Source organism: Pelobates fuscus, chromosome 1 (assembly GCF_036172605.1).
Source record: "Pelobates fuscus isolate aPelFus1 chromosome 1, aPelFus1.pri, whole genome shotgun sequence".
NCBI classification, from domain to species: domain Eukaryota; kingdom Metazoa; phylum Chordata; class Amphibia; order Anura; family Pelobatidae; genus Pelobates; species Pelobates fuscus.
The window spans coordinates 312,648,939-312,671,617 of record NC_086317.1 but is presented as its reverse complement, the minus strand read 5'-3'; the positions used below and the strand labels follow the sequence as shown (position 1 = coordinate 312,671,617).

Sequence of the window (22,679 nt, the reverse complement as noted above, 5' to 3'; positions counted from 1 at the left end):
GCAATATTTTGGTATTTTAGCACATTGTCTACTGGACTAATGTGACAAATCCAATATACACACATATACAAAAGAGGATGGGGGTAATCCTTTAAAGTCTCTCTCTTTGCAAAAAAAACTATCTAATGGAGGCGAGTTTTCTCTGAAGGTAGACAGAAGAGCCCATTTGGCTTTGTAAACCTACCAAAGCATGCAAGTTATCGAGCAGCATTTATTTACAAATCCCATTGTACAGCGCTATGGAATTTGTGGCGCTATGTAAAATAATAAATCACTAGTGACCAAGTTGCAAATTTACATGATTTGATAAAAACAAGTTTTGACAAATAAAACCTGAAGCATGAGCCTTGGCTTCAAATCTTCATATCCAAGAACTGAAGGCAATGTTCGATGAAGCTGTATTTAGAAAGGAATGTTACCTGTGTAGTAGAGCAGGTGGTGACATTCACAAAACAATGAGACTAGCTGTTTAGTATCTCCAGTTTTTATGCATCCGTCAGTGTAGAACCAGGTATTACTTACTGCACTGATTCTGAATAGGAATCTAAAATGCACAGGTTAGTGGCAGTAACTTGGTAACCCTTTCTTCAATTGTAAAACTACACTTGGAATGCACTAGAGAAAGCAGTAACCTAACTTAACCCCTTAACGACGAGTGACGGACGAGGTCCGTCACTCAGGGGAATGCGTTAATGACGAGTGACGGACCTCGTCCGTCACCCGTTAAAATTAACCCCAGATCGCCGCAATCGCGGCGATCGCGGGGTTAATGGTGCTCCGGTCTGCCTCTGCATTAGAGGCAGACCGGGAGCACCGTATCGGGCTGTCAGAGTACATGTGCCCGCTCTGACAGCATGCCAGAGCGGGCACATGTGCTGTGTATACTCACCTCCGCCTCCCTGCACTTCCTGGTTCTGTGTGAAGTGCAGGGAGACGGATCTTCAGTGATCCTGCCCCCCGGTGGAAAGAAAATATAGTAAAATTAAAATCCCACCCCCCTTTACCCCCCCTTTACCCATTTTAATAAAAAATTAACCCCTTCCCTGCCAATTGATCACTGACTACAGTGATCAATTGGCAGGGATTACATTTTACTAAGATCTGATTTTTTTTTTAACCCCTGAGGGTTAATTCTTTTTTTTTTAACCCTCAGGGGTTCAATTTATTTTATTAATTAATTTAAATATTTTAAAATTATAAATTTAGCTAGCTGGGGAGGGTGGAAGTTAGTGGGGAATTGGGGGATTTAGTATTACGCTAACTAGGGGTTAACGTTAAAAAAAGTTTAAAAATACGCTTTAAAAAGTTAAAAAATTAAGTTAAAAAAAAAGTTTTAATAACATTTAAGTAAAAAATTTAAAAAAATAAACCCTTTACCCAGTCCAAATAAAAATTAACCCCTTCCCTGCCAGTCGATCACTGCCTACAGTGATCAAAATACAGATCACAGTATTATACTGTTCTAATTTTTTTTTTAACCCCTGACGATTAACTTTTATTTATTTTTTAACCCTCAGGGGTTAAATTTATTTAATTAACTAATTTAAATATTGTATAATTAAATATTTTGCTAGCTGGGGTGGGTGGGAGTTATGGGAAAATGGGGAATTTACTGTTAGTGCTGCTTACTGCTAGTTAGGGGTTAACGTAAAAAAAAAAGCTTAGAAAAATGTTAAATCTGTAAAAAAAAGTTTTACGAAAGTTTAGGAAACTTTAAAAAAATGAATAATCAAAACAAAAGTTTAAAAAATAGTTTTAAAAAGTAAAAAAATACATTTAATAACGCTCATTACCACTACACCTGGTACAAGCTAGCGGAAAAATGATCCCACGCTAAGGTTCAAAATATGCCTTTTGAAATACCCTGGGATGTCTTCTTTAAGAAATGGTATGGCTTTATGGGGTATTTGGTTTATATAGCCTGGTAAAATACTCTAAAATGGGACATGGGCACAGCGTAAAAATTCAAAATTTGAAAAAAAATGGAATGGCTCTGTCCCAAATGTGCCCCTCCGATGTCCACATATACCTGGCAAAGGTACATACGGGGGTATTTTTGTACTCAGCAGACATAGCTGAGCAACATATGAAGTATTATACAGTGGTAGTACACATAAGGTTTGCAAAATATACTGTGCAAACTCACTTTGTGTGTCAAAAAGGCAGAAAAAACGCTTATTACCACTACACCTGGTACAAGCTAGCGGAAAAATGATCCCACGCTAAGGTTCAAAATATGCCTTTTGAAATACCCTGGGGTGTCTACTTTAAGAAATGGTAGGCCTTTGTGGGGTAGTTTGAATTTAAAACCTGCAAAGATGCTTGGAAATTGCACATAGGCCCGGCGTCAAAATTCAAAGTTCGGTCAAAACTGATATGGCTTGGTCTCCTATATGGCACTGTAGCTTCACAAAATAGTGCCATAGACATACAATGGGGGTGTCCTTTTACTCAGAAGACTTAGCTGAGCATAATTTGGGGGGTTTGAACTTAGTGGCACACATGAAATATACAAAATGCCCAGCAAAAATGCAATCCGTATGTAAAATATGCACAAAATTATTTTTTACCACATACTTTGGCATGTAATGGTAAAAAAATGGGGGCATGTTAAGGCACAATATGCACCTTACGAGATACCCTGGAGTGTCTACTTTTACAAATGGTAGGCCTTTGTGGGGTTTTTTTGAACAGTCAAACTACTATAATACCCCAAATGGAAGCATAGGCTCATTAAATCCGTCTCTCAAAATTCTACTGTGAATACTGAAAAGGACAGGTCTCCTATATGGCACTGTAGCTTCACGAAATAGTGCCAAAGACATACAATGGGGGTACCGTTGTACTCAGCAGAAGTAACTGAACACATAATAAAACTTTGTACAGGAATAGCACACACCAAATTTACAAAATACACATGAGAAGTTCTTTGTTATAAGTTTGTGTGCGAAAACCCCCAAAAAACACAATTTTACTCCAATATTTAGCAGAGGTTGGCGGTAAAATGGCTACGTAGAAAGTGTCAAAACAACCTTAGGTAAATAGCCTGTGGTGTCTACTTTATATAAATATATACTTTTGTGTGGCAATTTTGTTTTCTTTTATGGCTATTAGGCTTACAAGACAAACATACCAAATTCTAAAATCGCTCCACATAAAAAGTTTATTTTACTCCTTGTGCTTTGTGACCTGTAACTACCAAAAAAAACTGAAAATCCCAGACACATTATATATTCTGTAATTCAGAACAACTAAATGAATTTATTTTTCATTACTTTCCTTAACCTGCACTAATTATGTACACATTATTATTGCAAAAACTGTAAAAAAAAACACACAAAAATTCATTTTTTTGCATATTTCTGTATTTTTTTTATAATAAATAAGCATTTATATATACATGTGTTACATCAAATTAAAGCCCTTTCTGTCCGTTAAAAAACGGTATATAATATGTGTCGGTGCAATAAATTAGTAAAATGCAAATTGCAGTTGAACGCAAATAGCAAAAAATGCAAAAAATGCCGTTGTCATTAAGTGAAAGACAAGCTTCTGAAGCTCTGTCCTTAAGGGGTTAAGAAAAGAGCCAGTTTTGTATCTTGACCGAGAAGTTGTGGTACCAGCATGTACTTGAAAGAATCTTCCAGTTCTGTGTCAAACCATTGGAGCAGTATCATACAAATTACAAATCCCTTGGTCCTAGCCTATTGTATTTTAATAAATATCTATATAAACATACATACATACATACATACATACACACACACTTTTCCATAATAAATGGTATTTATTGGACGAGCATGTCAATAGACGCACTCAGCCAATGGATACTGTGTACCATCGAGCCTCCCTGTATGGCAGGTCTACATTCACTGGACGTAACATACTCCTTTTAGGAACTTTCGGATCCAAAGGAGGTGGGGGCGTAGATTATATAAATTGTAAGGGGTCTGTAGTGGTGATTTGAGTGTTCCTCTAATCAGCAGCCAATATGATTAAAATCAGAGCATTTGTCATATAAAGTGCTTTGTGTTGCATTTGTTAAAAAGGTTTTTGTTTATTTAAAATTATAAATACTGTATCTGAGGTGTACATCTAATAGTAAGACTATATGTGGTATCCCGTCGTCACTGATCCACAAATTGTTGAATCAGTGACTGGGATAAGCGGTCAGGATGGTGGTACCAGGTCCACCTAAGTATGGGCTTGAACCCTGTGTTAACGTGAACTTTATAGGAAAATGAATAGATTGGGTAGCGTCTCCCCCTTAGAAACTAAAAAAAGGGGGGAAAGAAGCTCCCAATCAACCTGGTATAGAGTAAAAAAAGGACAGTTATGGTGCTATACCTATAGATGTGTCCAAATAAGAATAAAGGTATCAAAAATAACGCATACTCGTATTAGGAAACTAGTGAGATATGTATCCTGGCAAACACAGTGAAAACACTGTAACTTTATTAAATCAACTGAACAGAGGATACAAAATCTCAATTCCCAGGAGATGCTTAGTTACTGACAGAATTTCCTGTGGATATATCTTAATGTCCAGCTAAACCATAAGGCATATTGAACACTGGAAACACCAAGTGTGCCTTTTGGACAATCCACGGAGAAAAAACAAAAAAGTCGGGGGTGATACCTTTAAATCTTAAGGAGGTTCAGCAGGTGGGACAGAGACAGACTTTGCACAGTATAGAAAGGGACATAAAAGTGTCCATAAATAAATGTCTAAAGGATAGGCTCTAAACTTATCAGGAAAAGACAGGATAGAGTATATAAAAAATATATATATATATAATATATATATATATATATATATATATATGGAGGGTCAGCAGGATACTGATAATAGGTGAAAGGTTAGATTAATAGTAGGGTAAGGGGTAAAAATCCCCACAAGTAAACACTGTTTCTAATCTTTCCTATACACTCCCCCCAACACCTTCGTGGGTGTTCTATCCTTATTCTGTTGCTAAGCTCTGTCCCATAAACACTGCCGTTACTGCACTAGTACTGCTTATTTGAACAGGTACATGAACGTCAATCTAAGCAACGAAAAGAAGAAAAAATAATAAATGAATAAGTGATGAATCAAAAAAGGAATCCCTCGTGCATAGTGCCGGGTGAGTGCTCAGTGAGAGAGGGATCCAGTGTGGAAACCCGACGCGCGTTTCGGAGTGCTAGACTCCTTCGTCAGGGGTTGAAAATTTCCGCCCGATCCCCCCCGGTATTTAAATGTAGGCTGGCCAATCAGAAAGGTTCCATCATTGGTGACGTATCGCTATTGCGGTCACGTGGGATGGCTGTGGGCGGAGTGAACCGCATCGAAATGATTGGTTGCTCGATTAACTCCCTCTATGCCATGACTCCCAATGTATCCAGGTATGGACTCCGGAGAGTAATTATAGGGCACTGACATATACTGTTAAGATTAGACTAATATAAGAGAAAACGGCTCTTTGGTTTGCATCAAGCTTATCAATCAGCCTGAAGTAAGATTAGGAGCCTATGATCTCTATGAGTTAGAAAGACAAAATAGTGTGCGCCCTTAACCCTTATTACGTGGAAGTGTAGAAAGGGTTAGCTAATTCACTTACTTGTCAATCACTGTAAGTGTATATATGCAGTTATTTTGCAAATTCCCCATACACTTCATATATTCACTGAACAATGTTAGTGATCTCTCTTGCTATTAATTTTGGAGTTAAAGATCGATTCATAACTGATGATAAGCTTATCTAAAGAAGGGAAATGATAGATTTAAAGCCTTTAATGCTTGTCTTGTGAAGATATGAACTAAGTAGTCTTAAGAAGATCGGCTCTTTAGTATGCATAGTGCTTATCAGTCAGCATAAGGAAATCTAGAGCATATGATCTTTATGGATTAGAGAGACAAAATAGTGTTCATCCTTATCATTTATTATGTGGAAGTTTGGAAAGGGTTAACTGATTCACTTGCTTGTAAATCACTGTAAGTATATATATGCAGTTATTTTACGAATTTCCCATAAACTTCCCCCTGACGAAGGAGTCTAGCACTCCGAAACGCGCGTCGGGTTTCCACACTGGATCCCTCTCTCACTGAGCACTCACCCGGCACTATGCACGAGGGATTCCTTTTTTGATTCATCACTTATTCATTTATTATTTTTTCTTCTTTTCGTTGCTTAGATTGACGTTCATGTACCTGTTCAAATAAGCAGTACTAGTGCAGTAACGGCAGTGTTTATGGGACAGAGCTTAGCAACAGAATAAGGATAGAACACCCACGAAGGTGTTGGGGGGAGTGTATAGGAAAGATTAGAAACAGTGTTTACTTGTGGGGATTTTTACCCCTTACCCTACTATTAATCTAACCTTTCACCTATTATCAGTATCCTGCTGACCCTCCACACACATATACATATATATATATATATATATATATATATATATATATATATATATATATATATATATTATATATACTCTATCCTGTCTTTTCCTGATAAGTTTAGAGCCTATCCTTTAGACATTTATTTATGGACACTTTTATGTCCCTTTCTATACTGTGCAAAGTCTGTCTCTGTCCCACCTGCTGAACCTCCTTAAGATTTAAAGGTATCACCCCCGACTTTTTTGTTTTTTCTCCGTGGATTGTCCAAAAGGCACACTTGGTGTTTCCAGTGTTCAATATGCCTTATGGTTTAGCTGGACATTAAGATATATCCACAGGAAATTCTGTCAGTAACTAAGCATCTCCTGGGAATTGAGATTTTGTATCCTCTGTTCAGTTGATTTAATAAAGTTACAGTGTTTTCACTGTGTTTGCCAGGATACATATCTGACTAGTTTCCTAATACGAGTATGCGTTATTTTTGATACCTTTATTCTTATTTGGACACATCTATAGGTATAGCACCATAACTGTCCTTTTTTTACTCTATACCAGGTTGATTGGGAGCTTCTTTCCCCCCTTTTTTTAGTTTCTAAGGGGGAGACGCTACCCAATCTATTCATTTTCCTATAAAGTACATCTAATAGTATGTTACAGAAAAACTTTAAATTCATATTTTTTACATTATATAATTTCTCATATTACGGGTATTTAGATAGCGCCAACAAATTCCGCAGCATGTACAATGGGATAATGTGAAAAAAAAACATGACATGATAAATGAACCAGTTATTTTTCTGCCTTAATGATGGAGTCCAAGTACAAAGGTGAATGAAGTTTGTTTCCATACAGTTTATTTTTGAGTATGTACCAATATCTTACATGGTTTGTTTACACTTAATCTGTTATGGACAGATTATTTGCAACACTGAACAAAACAGTTGACAAGTTTAGCATGTAGGCCACAAAGAATGTAAACAATTACTTGATAAAAATATATTTACTTTTAAAATAAGGTGATCTTTTAAACCAGGTAAAAGGTAAAAATGTGTCATTGTACCAGAATGATATAGCTGAAAGTTCAACTTCTAGACGTACATCTGCTGTTATATAATGGATGTGACTTTTTGCACAATTTTCCACAAGGCCATTTCAAAAACAAGATCAAAACAAGCCACATCTATGAGATGTTTATGACTTACATAAAAAGAATGAAAAATAGCAACTTGATACTAAAATGATACTCCATTCTGGAGCAGAAGTTTATTTTTTATGTATTATAAATAAATTGAAAAAATAAAAATAAAAATTTCAGCATCAAAATTGGTTTGCAGCTTCCTATAATTTACAAGGTTACAATATAAAGTTTTGGGATGAAAGGTAAGAACACCCATGTACTGAAAATGGTTTTCCTATGGGAAAGCATTGGATTGTCGGTGGTCTCCGGCAAGGAGACGGAGCCAGCTGCAACAGACCAGCACTGCGCCGGAAAAGAGGTAAGTAAATTCACCTTTACCTTAGCTGTCAGGGGGGTCAGGAGACAAAACTATGTTTTCACAGGTATATTGACAGGAATACATGTTTGTATTCCGATAGTGTTTCTTGAAAAACCACAGGCCTAAACACATGTACAATACAAGCACAGGCAGCTATGGGATTCCTTACTCTTTTTGCTAGATGTGTTGATGCTAAACAGTGTGAAAACTGTGTAAAGGAGAGTTACATATTTTTGTCAAATTGTTAATAAAAATAGTTTAGAAGAAGAAAAAAAAATAAAAGGGGAAGGATGGCAACATATCAACTACACCAAGATGTAATGGTTGTAATCCTGAGAAGGTCCCTAAAAGAAAGGATAAATTGGGGGTTGTCCTAATCAAATTCCTTTAATTCCATATCAGATTAAATCAATTTACCCAGGAGTTAACGGTGGAAACTTATTAATTGTATAGAACTCCACAGATAAATCCTGGACAAATCTATTCGTTCAAGTGGGATTAAAGGGACACTATAGTCACCAGAACAACTACAGCTTAACCCCTTAAGGACCAAACTTCTGGAATAAAAGGGAATCATGACATTTGACACATGTCATGTGTCCTTAAGGGGTTAATGTAGTTGTTCTGGTGAGTATAATAGCTTCCTTCAGGCATTTTCATGTAAACACTGCCTTTTTTAGAAAAAAAGGCAGTGTTTACATTGCCCCTAGGGACACCTCCAAGTGGCCACTCCTCAGATGGCCACTGGAGGGGCTTCCTGGCTCAGGGCTGCACAGTAAGCAGCCCTGCAGTTCAGCGTCACCACGCTCTGCATGATTCTCTATGAGGAGGTCCTGATTGGCCAAAATGGCATCTGGCCCAGCCCCCGTGCCGATTTTAGCCAATTGAATTGGCCATTTCGATGTCACAGAGGGGCGGAGCCAGCACCGACAGACCCGCGCAGCACTGGAAATAAGGAGAGTTTTATACTTTTATAGGGGGCAAGCCACCTAAATGTTGGCTTTAGCACTATAGGGTTATATATGTTTGTTTTCTTGACCCTATAGTGATCCTTTAAAAGCAATTTAATTTGGACGAACTGGCTTAAAACTAAGTTTACTATTTTTATATCCCCCAAAAGAAAACATGTATGTACATGTATTTTTTTTTCTCCTGCACATTTTCTTTGGAGGTACATGTAAAAGACTCAGACCTGCTGTCTCAATACAGAGTTTGTAAGCCCACACCATTATCCCAGGCACAGACTTTCAGTCTATGCCAAGGAATTGACCAATCAAAAGCTTCTCAGTGAGAAGCCCCTGGGCCAGAGCTGGGAGCGTGCACGTGATTGCAGCTCTCCAATGTTTCTCAGTGAGATGTACTACAACAAGGATGGAAGATGGTTAGCACAGTGGAGTAAACAGAAGTGGAAGAAAACCTCCAAGGCTGTTGTCAGTCTAGACCCCAGTTTCTATTGAAATTAGCACTTCTTAAAACTGTAAACACATTATACACTTCAGACATATAATGCACTTCAGCAAGTTGAAGGTCTTTGTGTGTCTCGATTATAAAAAAAAAAAAAAAAAAAAAAGAAGCACTCATAAGATTCAAATAGGGGATATTCCATACTTTTTGGATTTCTTGTATTCTAATTGATACCCGAGAAGCACTATTCAATTCATTACCAGTGAGATCCATGAAACTGAGCAGAGGAGATTATACGGATTTTCCCTTCCTGCATACGTGCAGTTTGCTAATTTTGCAATAGTATTAGTCAGACATGAACAAAGAATAGAATTTATCTGCACTGTGCTAGTACAGTCACTGTTACAGAGGCTCCACAGTACTAATGTAGGAGACTGGATGCCCTGTGCCAATCTTCTTACTGTGAAGTTACAGTTATTAGGAACGGTGGGTTAAAGTATATTACAAAGTAACACCAATAAAAAATTACACACTAAGTAAAGGGACCCACCATGCTGTGCTGTTACACTCCTTCAATTTGTTATGTGTGGGAAGGGAGACATTGAAAAACACTTAAGGCAATTCTGGCTATTCATTTGCAGTGCTAAAGATATCCCATAAACTAGGACTTACTGCAAATAAAATTCAGCACTCACTTCCTCAAGAAACAAAATGCACATTAATTGACAGTGGAAGTTTGTTTTGTTTATTTGAAACCTAAACTTTTTTATATGCAACATTAAAATGTAAATCCACCTATATGGGGCGGAAAAAAACAAGTAAAGTATATACATATGCAGGTAAGAGTTCGTTAAAAAGCTACTTTTTATTTTTTTAAACTGTGCCACTTTGTATGGTGTATCAAATTGAAAAGTCATTGTAGTATCTGAGAGTAAAGACATGTGTATACAATCCATTTCAGAAAGAGACAGTTTTATAGAACTATACCAGCGGTTCCCAAACTGTGTGCCGCGGCACCGCAATATATTTTCCCGGTGCTATGCCTCCCTCTTCCATGTCGGATTCTGCAGGACCGAAGGGGAAATCAGAGATCTCCCTCTCCGGCCTCCTAGCAATGTAATGCTGGCAACTGGCAGGGGAGGAAGGGAGGGAGAGAGAGAGGACCCAAGGGAGCGATAACCTGCAGCTCCGCCAGGTTCTCCTCTCACGAGCTCGGAGCGTTGCCACGGTTACCACAGCAACGCTCTGAATCTCGCAAGAGTGAACTCTAGCAGCTCCTGAGGCTGCTAGAGCTCACTCTCACAACTTGGACCAGCAGGGTTTGCCTTGTACTGTCCCCCCTCCCAGGCAAAGGTAAGCAATAAAAGTAATACAAAAAAATAAAAAAATAAAATAAAAGTATTTTTTTATCTGCCCTCCTACCCTAACAGGCCGACAATAACTCCCCTATACACAAAATTATCCCCCATACACTGCCCCTCCATACTCACAAACTGTACCACACACACACACACACACACACTGTACCTCTCACGCATAAACTGCCCCACATACACACACACACACTGCACACTTCACAAACACAATGCACCCTCGTACACTCACTACACCCCACACACTGCCTGTATTCCCTACTACAGCCCCTATCCTGGCAGATCCCAGTAAGTTGTCAAACTATTGTTAAACAGTTTGACTACTTACTCAGGGAAGGCACTACTGCCACCATAACCACTACAAAGTGATGTAGTGGTAATTGTGCCTGGATTCTTTCTTTAAATAATCTACCAGTGCCCCTCCCAAGATTAGGTTCTGGATCTGCGCTTGAACGGCAAGCATTTCTGCTTAACAGGGGCCCAGTATATGCTGCTGCGATTTACATACATAAAACCTAGGAAATATTTTAACTTGGGGAGCCTTGGGAAAATATTGATATATTAAAAGGTGTCTTGAACCCAAAAAAGTTTGGGAACCACTGAACTATACAAAGTGAGTTTGAGAAATAAGCAGTACTTTAACCCCTTAAGAATGGTGGCAATTGTATATGTTCTGACCAAAACAAAACCTAGAATTTGAGCAAGAGGTCTGTTTAACCATAATTTATCTCTGTCATGTTAAGTGTTCCCACACTTACCGTATATACTCGAGTATAAGTCGACCCGAATACAAGTCGAGACCCCTAATTTTACCCAAAAAAAACGTATTGACTCGAGTATAAGACTAGGGTGGGAAATGCAGCAGCTACTGGTAAATTTCTAAATAAAATTATATCCCCCAAAAATTATATTAATTGAATATTTATTTACAGTGTGTGTATATAATGAATGCTGTGTGTGTGTGTGTATGACTGCAGTGTGTGTTGCAGAGCCTTGGTGGGGGGTGGGCATTTTTATTATTATTTATTATTATTAATTATTTTAATATTAATTTTTTTTGTTATATTATAATTTTTATTATTTTATTATTACTTATATTTTTTAGTACCCACTCCCTGCTTGATACATAGCAGGGAGGGGGGCTCTCATTCCCTGGTGGTCCAGTAGATGGGCTGTGTAGGAGGGGGCTGGCAGGAAGCTATTACTTACCTTTCCTGCAGCTCCTCCTTTAAGTAACAGCTCTCTGCCAGCCCCCAACAGGACCGCCGGGCTTGTAATGAGCCATAATACAGACATTGACTCGAGTATAAGTCGAGTTGGGGTATTTCAGCACTCGAGTATATACGGTATATATAATTTTGTTAAGCAGGAACAGGGCTTTCATTTCATACAAAATGTGTATAAAGGGAACATAATTTTAAATTATTAAAATTAAACAAATTTAAAAAAAAAGTGTGAGAATATAAAATGTTATTTTCTAACTTCTGCATGGCATATTAACTGTGAATATTACAATTTTGTTCGCTTTTACTGCAATAAAACACATTTGTATGCTATGATGTCCCAAGGGTACAACAATGCCCCCACGTACAAGTTTCATGGTGTTTTGGAAAGTTACAGGGTCACGTAAAGAACTTCCCTGTTTCAGTTTTTTCACATTGAATTTTGCCAGATTAGTTATGTTGTCTTTGAGACCATATGGTAACCCAAAAATGAGAATTACCCCCACCATGGCATACCATTTGCAAAAGTAGAGAACCCAGGGTATTCAAAATAGGGTATGTCCAGTCATTTCTGGTAGCCACTTGATCAAAAACCCTAGCCAAAGTTAGTGTTCATATGGTTTTGTTATTTTTTTGCATTTTTCAATAACTGCCCTTTCACCGATGATATCGTCATATGGTTTACTGCTCTAAAACGCTCACATGTTTCACCAGTACCTCCCCCCAATGTACAGGTTTTATGGGGTTTAAAACAATCAACTATAGGGATTGTATATTAAATATCTGGACTTTATGCCTGAGTTGTACGACACGTCTGTTAAATTATAAGAAAAATAATATAATAATGTAAACATAATACATAAATATCCATGTAGGGAGCAGGTGATCGGTTGAGGCAGCACGCAAGGGAGCAGTGATCTTCCGCTCCTCTCTGCTCCCTCACACTGAAGAGTGATGCTGGGAGCTGGAATATGACGTCATTCTGGCCCTGGCATCACTACAGGGAGCAGAGAGGAGCTGCAGGGTGATTACCGGTCCCTCGCACGCAGAGCAGCCCCACTGAACCCTAAAGAGAAATCCACTCAGTTCTCCCAAAGGTAGGGAGGCTGGCTGGATTGAAATTAAAAAAACAAATAATTAAATTTGTGAGTGTGTGTGTATAATATATATTATATATATATATATATATATGTCAGTGTGTGCGCGTGTGTGTGTCTGTTTAGGTACCTGCAACCCTCCGATCACATGAGAGGTGTTTTTACTCACATTTTTTCCCACGCCGTGCCAATGTCCCAGCTCCAAAATGGAGCTCATCAAGCTTTATGATCTCAGCTAATCCAATGCATTCCCATAGGAAAGTATTGGGAGGATATTGCGCATGATCTCTATGGGCAACATTCAGCACCTCCATGCGGGCACAGGACTCTCTAGTGGCCGCCTGAGTGACTGTCACTAGAGGTCTTACTAGGCAGCAATGTAAACACTGGCATTTCTCTGAAAATGCAGAGTTTACATTAAAAAGGCTATAGGCACCAGAACAACTACATTAATCTGTTGTGGTTTTGGTGACTATATAGTGTCCCTTTAAGAATTGCATATGTCTCCTTGTAAATTAAACTTTTCTAGTTTAAAAAAAAAAAAAGAAAATTGTCGCCCAACTTTTTTTTTGCTGGCTCCTAGATTCCAAACAAATTTGTCAAGCCCTGATATACATCATATAGCATATCTGCAATAATTTTCTGTCGAACGTTGCACCATAACGTGTACAAGTTTGTTTGGAGCATCCAGTCAAAAAAAAGGTCCTCTCATCTATAAAATATGCAGGGGGGGGGGGGGGGGTTGGTGGGGGGAGAATCTCACTTTCAGGTAGGAGTATGTTTAATCTAGACAGTGTGATGGCAAAACCATCAGCAAATATATAGAAGCAACTCACTGCCTTTTCCATCAGCTATGTACGTAATTATTCTAGTTCCGCGGTGTTCAGCACCATACATATACCAGCAATTATAACAAGGTAAACCGCTTTATTTAGATTTACTAGTTCTTTGTTAGAATTATTACATTAGAAACGGACAGTACAGAAAGGGCAATTAGCACAAGGCAAGCTATTATCCTTCTTGACATTCATAACCCCAGCAGTCCCAGATTCTAGGAAACACTCCTTTCATCCTTCATCTGGAAACAAAGTTAACTCATAGCATTCAGTACATGTGAGAACGTCAACAGCGCTTAGAGTAAAGACAGGCCTGAGCCACTTTATTGGGAGGACCTGCTTGTTTTCCTGTCTGGTTCCCATATTGTCATATAATGGCATACCAAGTCACTAACGCCCGCCATCTTGTCCCAAGTTCATAGCTCTCACAGTTGGGAGGTATACTTTAAAAGGATCACTATAGGGTCAGGAACACAAACATGTATTCCTGACCCTATTGTGTTAATACCACCATCTAGCGCCCCTGGGCCCCTCATGCCTCCATAAATATAGTAAAAATCTTACTGTATTCAAGCCAGAAGCTGTAAATCTGCATGCTGTTAGACTCAGAAAAACAAGCAGTCTGCTGACATGTGGTAGCCTGATCCAATCACAGTGCTTCCCCATAGGATTGGCTGAGACTGACAAGGAGGCAGATCAGGGGCAGAGCCAGCATGATTCAAACACAGCCCTAGCCAATCAGCATCTCCTCATAGAGATTAATTGAATCAATGAATCTCTATGAGGAAAGTTCAGTGTCTGCACGCAGAGGTAGATACTAAAATCACAGGATGCTGTGCACAGTGCTGCCCTGTGCTCTGCTGACAGCAGATTTGAGTGGATGCCTCCATCAACTCCGAAGTCCCTTTGGTTCACAGAGTGACTGCAACTGGAGGTGTTCCTAGCTTTCAATGTAAACACTGTATTTTCTTAGAAAATACAGTGTTTACATTAGAAAGGCTGCAGGGAGCTATAGTTCTCACCTGAACAACCTCAATGAGCTGAAGTTGTTCAGGTGACTATAGTGTCCCTTTAAGGAGTATCTATTAAACAAGTTTGTTCATTTCAAATTATTTGAAGTTCAATTAAAGTCTAAAGTTTAATAACCATGTATGCCCCTACCCTCACTATGACACTATGGATATTGTCAGTGCTCCAGATTTTCCACCACCCACTGACCATTTACAAGTGAAAATTCAACACCCTTGAGAATAGAAATACTCCTCTAGTGAGTGTGCCATAGACCCACTGGCTTGCAGCAGTGAGAAATTATTAGGCCTGTCTAGTAGAGCTAAACTTGAAATTTTGAGTCATCCTATAATAATACCAGGCATACCTCAAGAGGCCTACTCTGCCTCTTTTACATACAAGACTTGTCCTGCTTAACTCCTCCCAATATTGGCGCAACGCACTTTTTCAATCCCCCTCTTAAAAAAAAAAAAAAAATGCATAGGCATACATCTCTATTTTCCTCCTCATACATAACACATGGAAGCATACAGACAATCACTACTGTATGGTAGTTTTCAAATATTTTAATTTTTTTAAGAGCATTACACAGTCCTACGCATTATGCAAATGTACTCAAATACATGAGAGGCCTGACAAGAGTCTATTGGAAGGTATACATTTCTCTCCTAGTAATTCACTATAACAGGGAGCTTTCAGTGAATTGAATAGGGAATTGCAAACTTTAACAGCTGGCCATAACAGCGGGTGAGGAAAGCTAAGCTGATAAGATTTACAAATTTACAATTCTGGTATAAAATATTGGGGGGCGTGGCCTGGCTGTTGATGGCGCCGGTGAGCTCCAAGGCCTGAACCGCCATAATTAGCCAGGTGAAGGACCTGGAGAACCGCAGCCGGAGGCACAACATCCGAATCAGGGGCCTGCCGGAGCCAGACACGGAACCCCTGGCGGTCTCTCTCTGAAGCATATCTTCTGGCAGCTCCTGGGACCTGACGCACCGCCCAACATCCGCATAGACCGGGCCCACCGTGCACTGGGGCAGGCCAGACCGGACGGCAGACCTAGGGATGTGGTGTGCCGTCTCCACTCCTTCCTGCAGAAGGAGCAGATCATGATGGTGGCCAGGAACCTGCCGACAGTCAAATTCTGAGGAGCTGAACTGGCACTCTTCCAGGACCTTTCCGGCCTCACGCTAGATGCCAGAAGGGCGCTGCGGCCCATCACCACGGCCCTCCGCGACAAGGATCCCCTACAAATGGGGATCCTTTAGCCTACAAGCGACAAGGATCCCCTACAAATGGGGGTTCCCCTTTAGCCTACAAGCACGGCAGGGAACCTCCTGGCACACGCTCAGGATGCCAGATGACCCCCCCGAGATTTCTCAGAGCGCTCCACCTTCCACCCACCCGAATCCGCAACTGGCTGCTAGAAGAACCCCTTGGCCCAACTCATTTCCAGGGGCGAAATGCACCGACGCTGCGAGACGCCCGCTTTCCAACTGGATACTTCGCCAACCACCCGCACGCTAAAAAGGTGGGGGTGGCAATCCTCATAGCATGCACGGTACCCTTTCAGAACCACGCTGAGTTGGCTGACCCAGAGGGCCGTTATATATTCGTGAAGGGCACGATTGCCAGACACCCCTACACCTTCGCGTGTGTTTATGCGCCCAATACGGTGCAACATAAATTCCTGACACGCACACTACACGCCCTGGAACGCTTTAGAGAAGGCATGTTAATCCTGGCGAGGGATCTCAACCTGGCCCTGGACCAGTGTCTGGACACGTCCCTGGGAACTAGTTCCCTACCAGCTTCATACCAACGCAAGGCCCTCCTGGTCCTCAAGAACTCTTGGCGGGTGGCCCACCTGCTAGAGAGAGACTATTCATATTACTCCACGATCCACAACCGCTAGAGTCGGTTGGACTATATCTTCCTCCCCTTTCGCTCTTGCAATCCAGCGGGATCCATGCGGCCACCTGGTCCAACCACGCACCGGTCTGGACTAACATTGCCTCCCCGCTATACAGACCAAGGGAAAGGCAGTGGAGGCTCAATGAGCACGTTTTGGAGGAGCTAGAGGCGACCACGGAGATGAGAGACGCACTGCAGAAGTACTTTGAGGAGAATTCAGTCAGACGGGACCGGGGAATAACAGGCCTCGCATACAATGGACTGGAGCAGAGAGTCGCGGCCTACGCGGATGATCTCCTCTTCTTCCTTGCCAACCCACTCATCTCACTCCCGAACCTACTAGCAAGGTTTCGGGAATATGGACTTCTCTCCAACCTAAAGCTCAACACCAATAAATCGGAAGCCTGCCCACTACATCTATCTGCCGCAGACACAACTCACCTCCGTGCACAGTATCCATTTAAATGATGCACGGATAAGATCAAATACCTCGGCATCTGGCTCACCGGAGACACAACACGCCTCTTCCAGGAGAACTTTATACCCATTCTCCGCACGCTGCAACATGACATGATGAACTGGGGCGGTCTGTGCATCTCCTGGTTCGGGAGAATCAATGCACTGAAATTAAACCTCCTTCCAAGACTCCTCTACCTATTCCAAACCATCCCAATCATAATACCCAGGACCTTCTTCCAGACGCTCAACACTGAGATAATAAAATTCGTATGGAAAACGGGACGGCCTAGGATCAACGGGGCACTCCTGTCCCTGCCCAAAAGGATGGGGGGCTTGGCTCTCCCTTCGCTAGTTCACTACTACAGGGCCACCCACCTCCTACGGCTGGTGGACTGGCATGCATTAAACTCAGACAAACTCTGGAGGGAACTGGAGAACAGCCAAGTGGCTCGAAAACTGCCATCCGCAGTATGGACAACACACCCCTTAAAGGACCCCAGAATTACCCAAAACACGTTTATTCGGGCCACGATGCAAACATGGATTGCCACCCACCTGATAGACGGACTCACCACGACGCCAGGTCCTCTGACAGCTATAACTCACAACCCAGATATCGCAGGTGGCCTACTACCCGCGGATGTGTCGGGACTCTGACTGGACCTATATGAAGCACCTATCCTCCTCAGCGGAACTGAAAACGCTGAGGGAGCTGATCCCAGAAGGCACCATTTCACTAATGACTAGGTTCCGTTACCATCAGATCCAGCACTTTTACCAATCCACGACGGGCAAACACCTGTTCCATAGAGAACTAACCGCCTTCGAACACATGTGTATAGCCAGAGATCGACCACTGAAGGGAATCACGCAACTCTACTCTCTGCTGCTCACAACCACGCCACGCGCACCACCGCGATATATGTCCCGCTGGGAACAAGCTACAGACCAAACAATAACAGACCAACAATGGGAGAAGATCAACGTACTGACACAACAGGGCACACTCAGCTCAAAAATCCAGGAACTTAACTACAAAATTATGGTCAACTGGTATAGGACCCCAGCGAAGCTACATCACATGAACAGAGAAATCCCTGACATCTGCTGGAGATGCAGAGCCGAGGGTGGGACAGACATCCACATCTGGTGGTCGTGCCCCACAATCAAGCAGTACTGGAAGCAAATTCACTCCAAAATCAAGAGCATAGCAGACCCGGACCTACCGTTCCAGCCCCTACCGATGCTACTCCACCACACCACATGCCCCATAGCCACTTACAAACGCACCCTAACCAAACACTTGCTTAATGCAGCAAAATCTCTCATCCCTACCAAATGGCGCGCGGTGGAGTCACCGACTGTGGAGCAGTGGATGGACCGGGTAGAGGACATATATAGCATGGAATCCCTCTCGGCGTCGCTACACGGCACGGGAGACAAATGCGCTATCACCTGGTTCCCCTGGTGCACCTATATAGCTCGGAGACAAACCGCAGCGGCCGGAGACGGAAGCCATCCAGAAGCGGAGAACTAGGGAGGCACCTGACCCCCCCCCACAGAGACCACAAACGATACAGGCACTCTCATATTCCCACCCCACCCCCCCTCCTCTCCTCTCTCTCTTCTTCCTTCATTTTCCCCCTGCCCCCACCCCCCTATCTCCTCCCCCCTCCAGTCGGGGGGTCATGGGCCCAGCGGGGACAGACAGGGGGCACGGAGGGAGAGGAGAACCCAAGGCCCAAATAGGCGTACCTATGGGGAACATGGGGGGGGAGGGCACACTGAAGAAGTGGACCACTGCGAAAGCCTGGGTTGGGAACAAAGCTATGTCTGCCGGGTGAGACAGACAGACGTCACTCACCGGGGTCCTGACCAGCCCGAACATGCACACAACCAAACGAAAACCGACCCGAGGGATCCCTGGGTTGCCCTGCCCACCACCACGAACTGGGTGGCTCCCCATGTCCGCAGCAAACAACGACCACTAGACATGCTACAATTTGGGAAACACCTCCCCAACCCGACGAAATGGAGATACCCCTACCTACGACACTAACCTAATGCCAGACATACACTATTATATCGACCAAACACCCTTCCACCATACACGTAGCCTACGACTATGCTAAATTAGAGGACGACATAACTCAAGGATAGCTGACCACCAGGAAGTCAGCTCACGGCTAAAGGACTTCTCAAATAAGGGCTTCAACGTATTACATGTTATATTTGGTTACACATTACTAGTTCCCCATGTTCACTAAAAAAGTTGGCCAGTAGGAGTTCTATGAAGAGGTATATTGTATGCGGCCACACCTGATGTGTATAACTTCGAATGTTTCCCTTTTCTCATTCTGTACCCCATACACTTCATTGTCTCAATAAAAAAAGTGATTGGTGTATATATATTAGATTCCCTGGAGGATTCAAAGTATAAATAATATTTTTTTGTATAAACTTTGTGTTCGTTTAGAAAGCCAGGCTGACTGCTATAGCAACACCAACTATGAGGAGATGCTGATTGCGCAGCATTTTGCCACGCATGAGCAACAGACTTCCAATACTTTCCTATGGGAAAACATTGGATTAACTGAAATTGTCAATTTTGATAATGTCAGCCAGGGCACCTGCACAGCACTAAAATAAGGTGTGTTTTTACCCTATTTAAAGGAGAGGGGGTGTGGGGCAGGGAAGGAGAGGAGGGGCAGGAAGCTAAATAGTGTTATAGGCACATGTTTGTATTCCTGACACTACATTATCCCTTTAAAGGGTTTATTAGCAAACTGGTATTCCGATTTTTTTTTTTTTTTTTTTTAAACTAAACCTATTGCATCTGCCCAAAAAAATTAAAAAAAAAAAATTAAAAACACAAATATCTTCATGTAAAATATTACAATTCTAGTAGACAGACAATTATCCTCTGTACTTCCCATAGAATTCTCTGAGTATAAAGTTATTTAATCAATGGAAAAAGAACAGAGAATGTCATCCATATACATTGTTCATTGCTAGTTATCTTAACAGGGGAACTGTACTCGTGATTGTCACCTCTTCAGATCACTAACTTCCCCAGCAAATCAAGCTGATGGTGACATCACACACTTATTCGAAAATGATAGCATGACTACCAAATATAAAAACCGTTTCATAGTCACTTAATTCTCATCTTGTGCTATTAGTTTAGTCTGTATATGGTATACTTACCAGAGACCAAGCATTTCAATGTATAAGTGGACTTAAAGCGGTTTATTTACCATTGATTTAAAAAGAAAAAAAAAAAAAATAGTAATCTTGAAGAAAGAAACTCCCCCCCCCCCCCCCCACCCCAAAAAACAACAACAAAAAACACTCACACACATACACCACCACAAACTGTGTGAAGTGATGTCACTTACCCAATTCCAGGGCTTTGGTAAATGTCTCTAATGCTCCAGTGAAATTGTTATTTTGAAGCAGTGACTCCCCTTCCAAAGACAGCCTTCTGATCCTGGTTTCTTCACCAAGCCATTTCTCTAATAAATTCCCCAAAACCACATTCACTTTCAACCCTTCACAGGACTTCCCAAGCCACTCTGCTATGTTGCTATGTTTGCTATGGCAATTGCTGCACTCAATGGATTCTTTTTCACTTAAGCATTTCTTGCAGAAAGTGTGCCCACAATTCAAGGTAACTGGGTCCAAAAGAAGCATCTTGCATTTGGGGCAGGAGAACAAGTCTAAAGAAAGTGAAGATTCAGAAGGATCTTCGGGGATGTTAATAGCACATGGGACTGGCATACCCCGATAGGCTTCATTAATAGGACCATGGTCATCTTTTCTTCTGAAACATGGCAACTTGAGCTCTTTCTCTCGAATATTGAGGGCAATACTTTCTACCAACACACCAAGTTCCTCAGGATGAAGCCGGCCAAGCATAGCTGCTTTAGTGTAAGAGTCTAGGGCATCAGCTATTTTTCCAGCCAGTGCCAAGGCATCACCTCTCCTTACATGAAGAGACCTCTCAGGGTGAGGTAGTTCATCCAATTGAGAGCCATAGATCTCTGCTGCAAGTTCAAAATTACCTGCTCTAAAAGCCTCCTCTGCCACCCCTAGCATTTCAGAACTAATGCCAGGGAGGTCAAGAGGCAAAGAGTTAGACGATGGCACAGATCTCACCTCCATCTTGGGAGAGATGATCCAGTTCCACTCTACATTATTTCAGCATTGCCAAGAGCTTGATAGGAGAACAAAAGGGTTCCAGAGAGCGAGTATGATGGTCACGTTGTATCATATCAATATCATCCTGCCAAACACAAAACAAAATGTTATCACAAAGTTATGTTATATAGTCACTTGCCTGTGATCATGTCATATATAGTTGTGTTACCTCGACAGTCTAGCAATTTGTCACCAGGTGCTATGGACACCCTCCTTTGTTCCCTTGTGGTTACAGTATCATTGTGCCCAATCGTCCCGGATTCCAGTTTAGTGCAGTGACCAGGCCTCACGCCTGCCAGGCTCCCAGTGTACCCAAACTTGGCACACCATGCTTAGCTGATCTCCTAAAAGGAACAGGGTAGTCCTTATCCGGCAATGAGAGCAGGGAATTCCCCTTTGAAAGTTCACTCCCTCAGCTCCTCACAAGCTGCACAGTAAGTCAATATAACGCTTGCCTTGCAGGTAATCCAGTAGCGATGCTGCTGTCCCCCAAACATACATGTGTCAGACAGATAGACAATGCCAGTCCCCTGCTATCCTGCTCAACACCATGGGAGAGTCCTGCATTCTTATTCAACTAGCAGGGGGAGGTGATTCTATGTTATGGGGTACTGTCCTTGGGTGCCAGCTGTACCCCTCAGTTTGTTTGATGGCAAGCTCCTGCTGTACGTCCTCCCTGCCCGGGCACTCGGAGTGCTGTGAGCTCATCACACGAGGAGAAAACAGGCGGCCTTCCTGGGCTCTGCCCGGCCTCTTAAAGGAACACGGCCCAAAGCAGGAGAGAGGGCACGTCAACAACTAGATGGAAAATGGACAATACGGCATTCATTCACTGGACAAAGCACACGGTGGCCTTCATATTGTATTGCTTGTTCTATATATGGGTTTCTGTATAAGTCACACGTGTTTTGTATACTGTGTATTTTAAGTAATTTCAAGGACGGTGTCACATAAACCATTATTTTGTATCAGAAAAACTTGCCATATCACCTCATATCATATATAATAGACTGCATGTCTGCTTCACCCCAAGGCTCTGTCTGTTGTATAGGATAGAGCGTTCAGTCACTGGATGGAATGGAACGCGGCGGTGGGAGGGGGTTAATAGAAACAGGTGGGAGGGGCTTGGAGCCAGCAGGGATGCCTGCTTCTAACAACAAGTACTACGGCGCCTTTACCCTGTCTCCGTCACTCAGTTACTGTGATCGGCAGTAGCAATGTAGACAATGAGCTGGGATCGCACTGCTGCCCCCTAATGTTTGTAGCGGGACCTTTGCATGTGAGGGACTT

At 41.9% G+C, this 22,679-nt stretch overlaps 1 protein-coding gene across 2 annotated transcripts in view; it reads right to left on the bottom strand.

Moving 5' to 3' along the window:
- The window catches only part of LONRF2 (LON peptidase N-terminal domain and ring finger 2), a 67,488-nt gene extending 45,397 nt beyond the window's left edge, over positions 1-22,091 (bottom strand). The window contains exons 1-2 of one of the 2 annotated variants that reach the window (XM_063458914.1): positions 21,559-22,091; positions 20,588-21,474 (exon numbers count right to left, since the gene is read on the bottom strand). In XM_063458914.1, coding sequence (XP_063314984.1) covers positions 20,588-21,353 — 766 coding nt within the window. In that variant the 5' untranslated portion in view covers positions 21,354-21,474; positions 21,559-22,091. Of the gene's footprint in view, positions 1-20,587 lie in introns of both variants that reach the window. The other variant, XM_063458922.1, reaches the window with a different exon arrangement.
- Between the last annotated feature and the right edge of the window lie 588 nt (positions 22,092-22,679).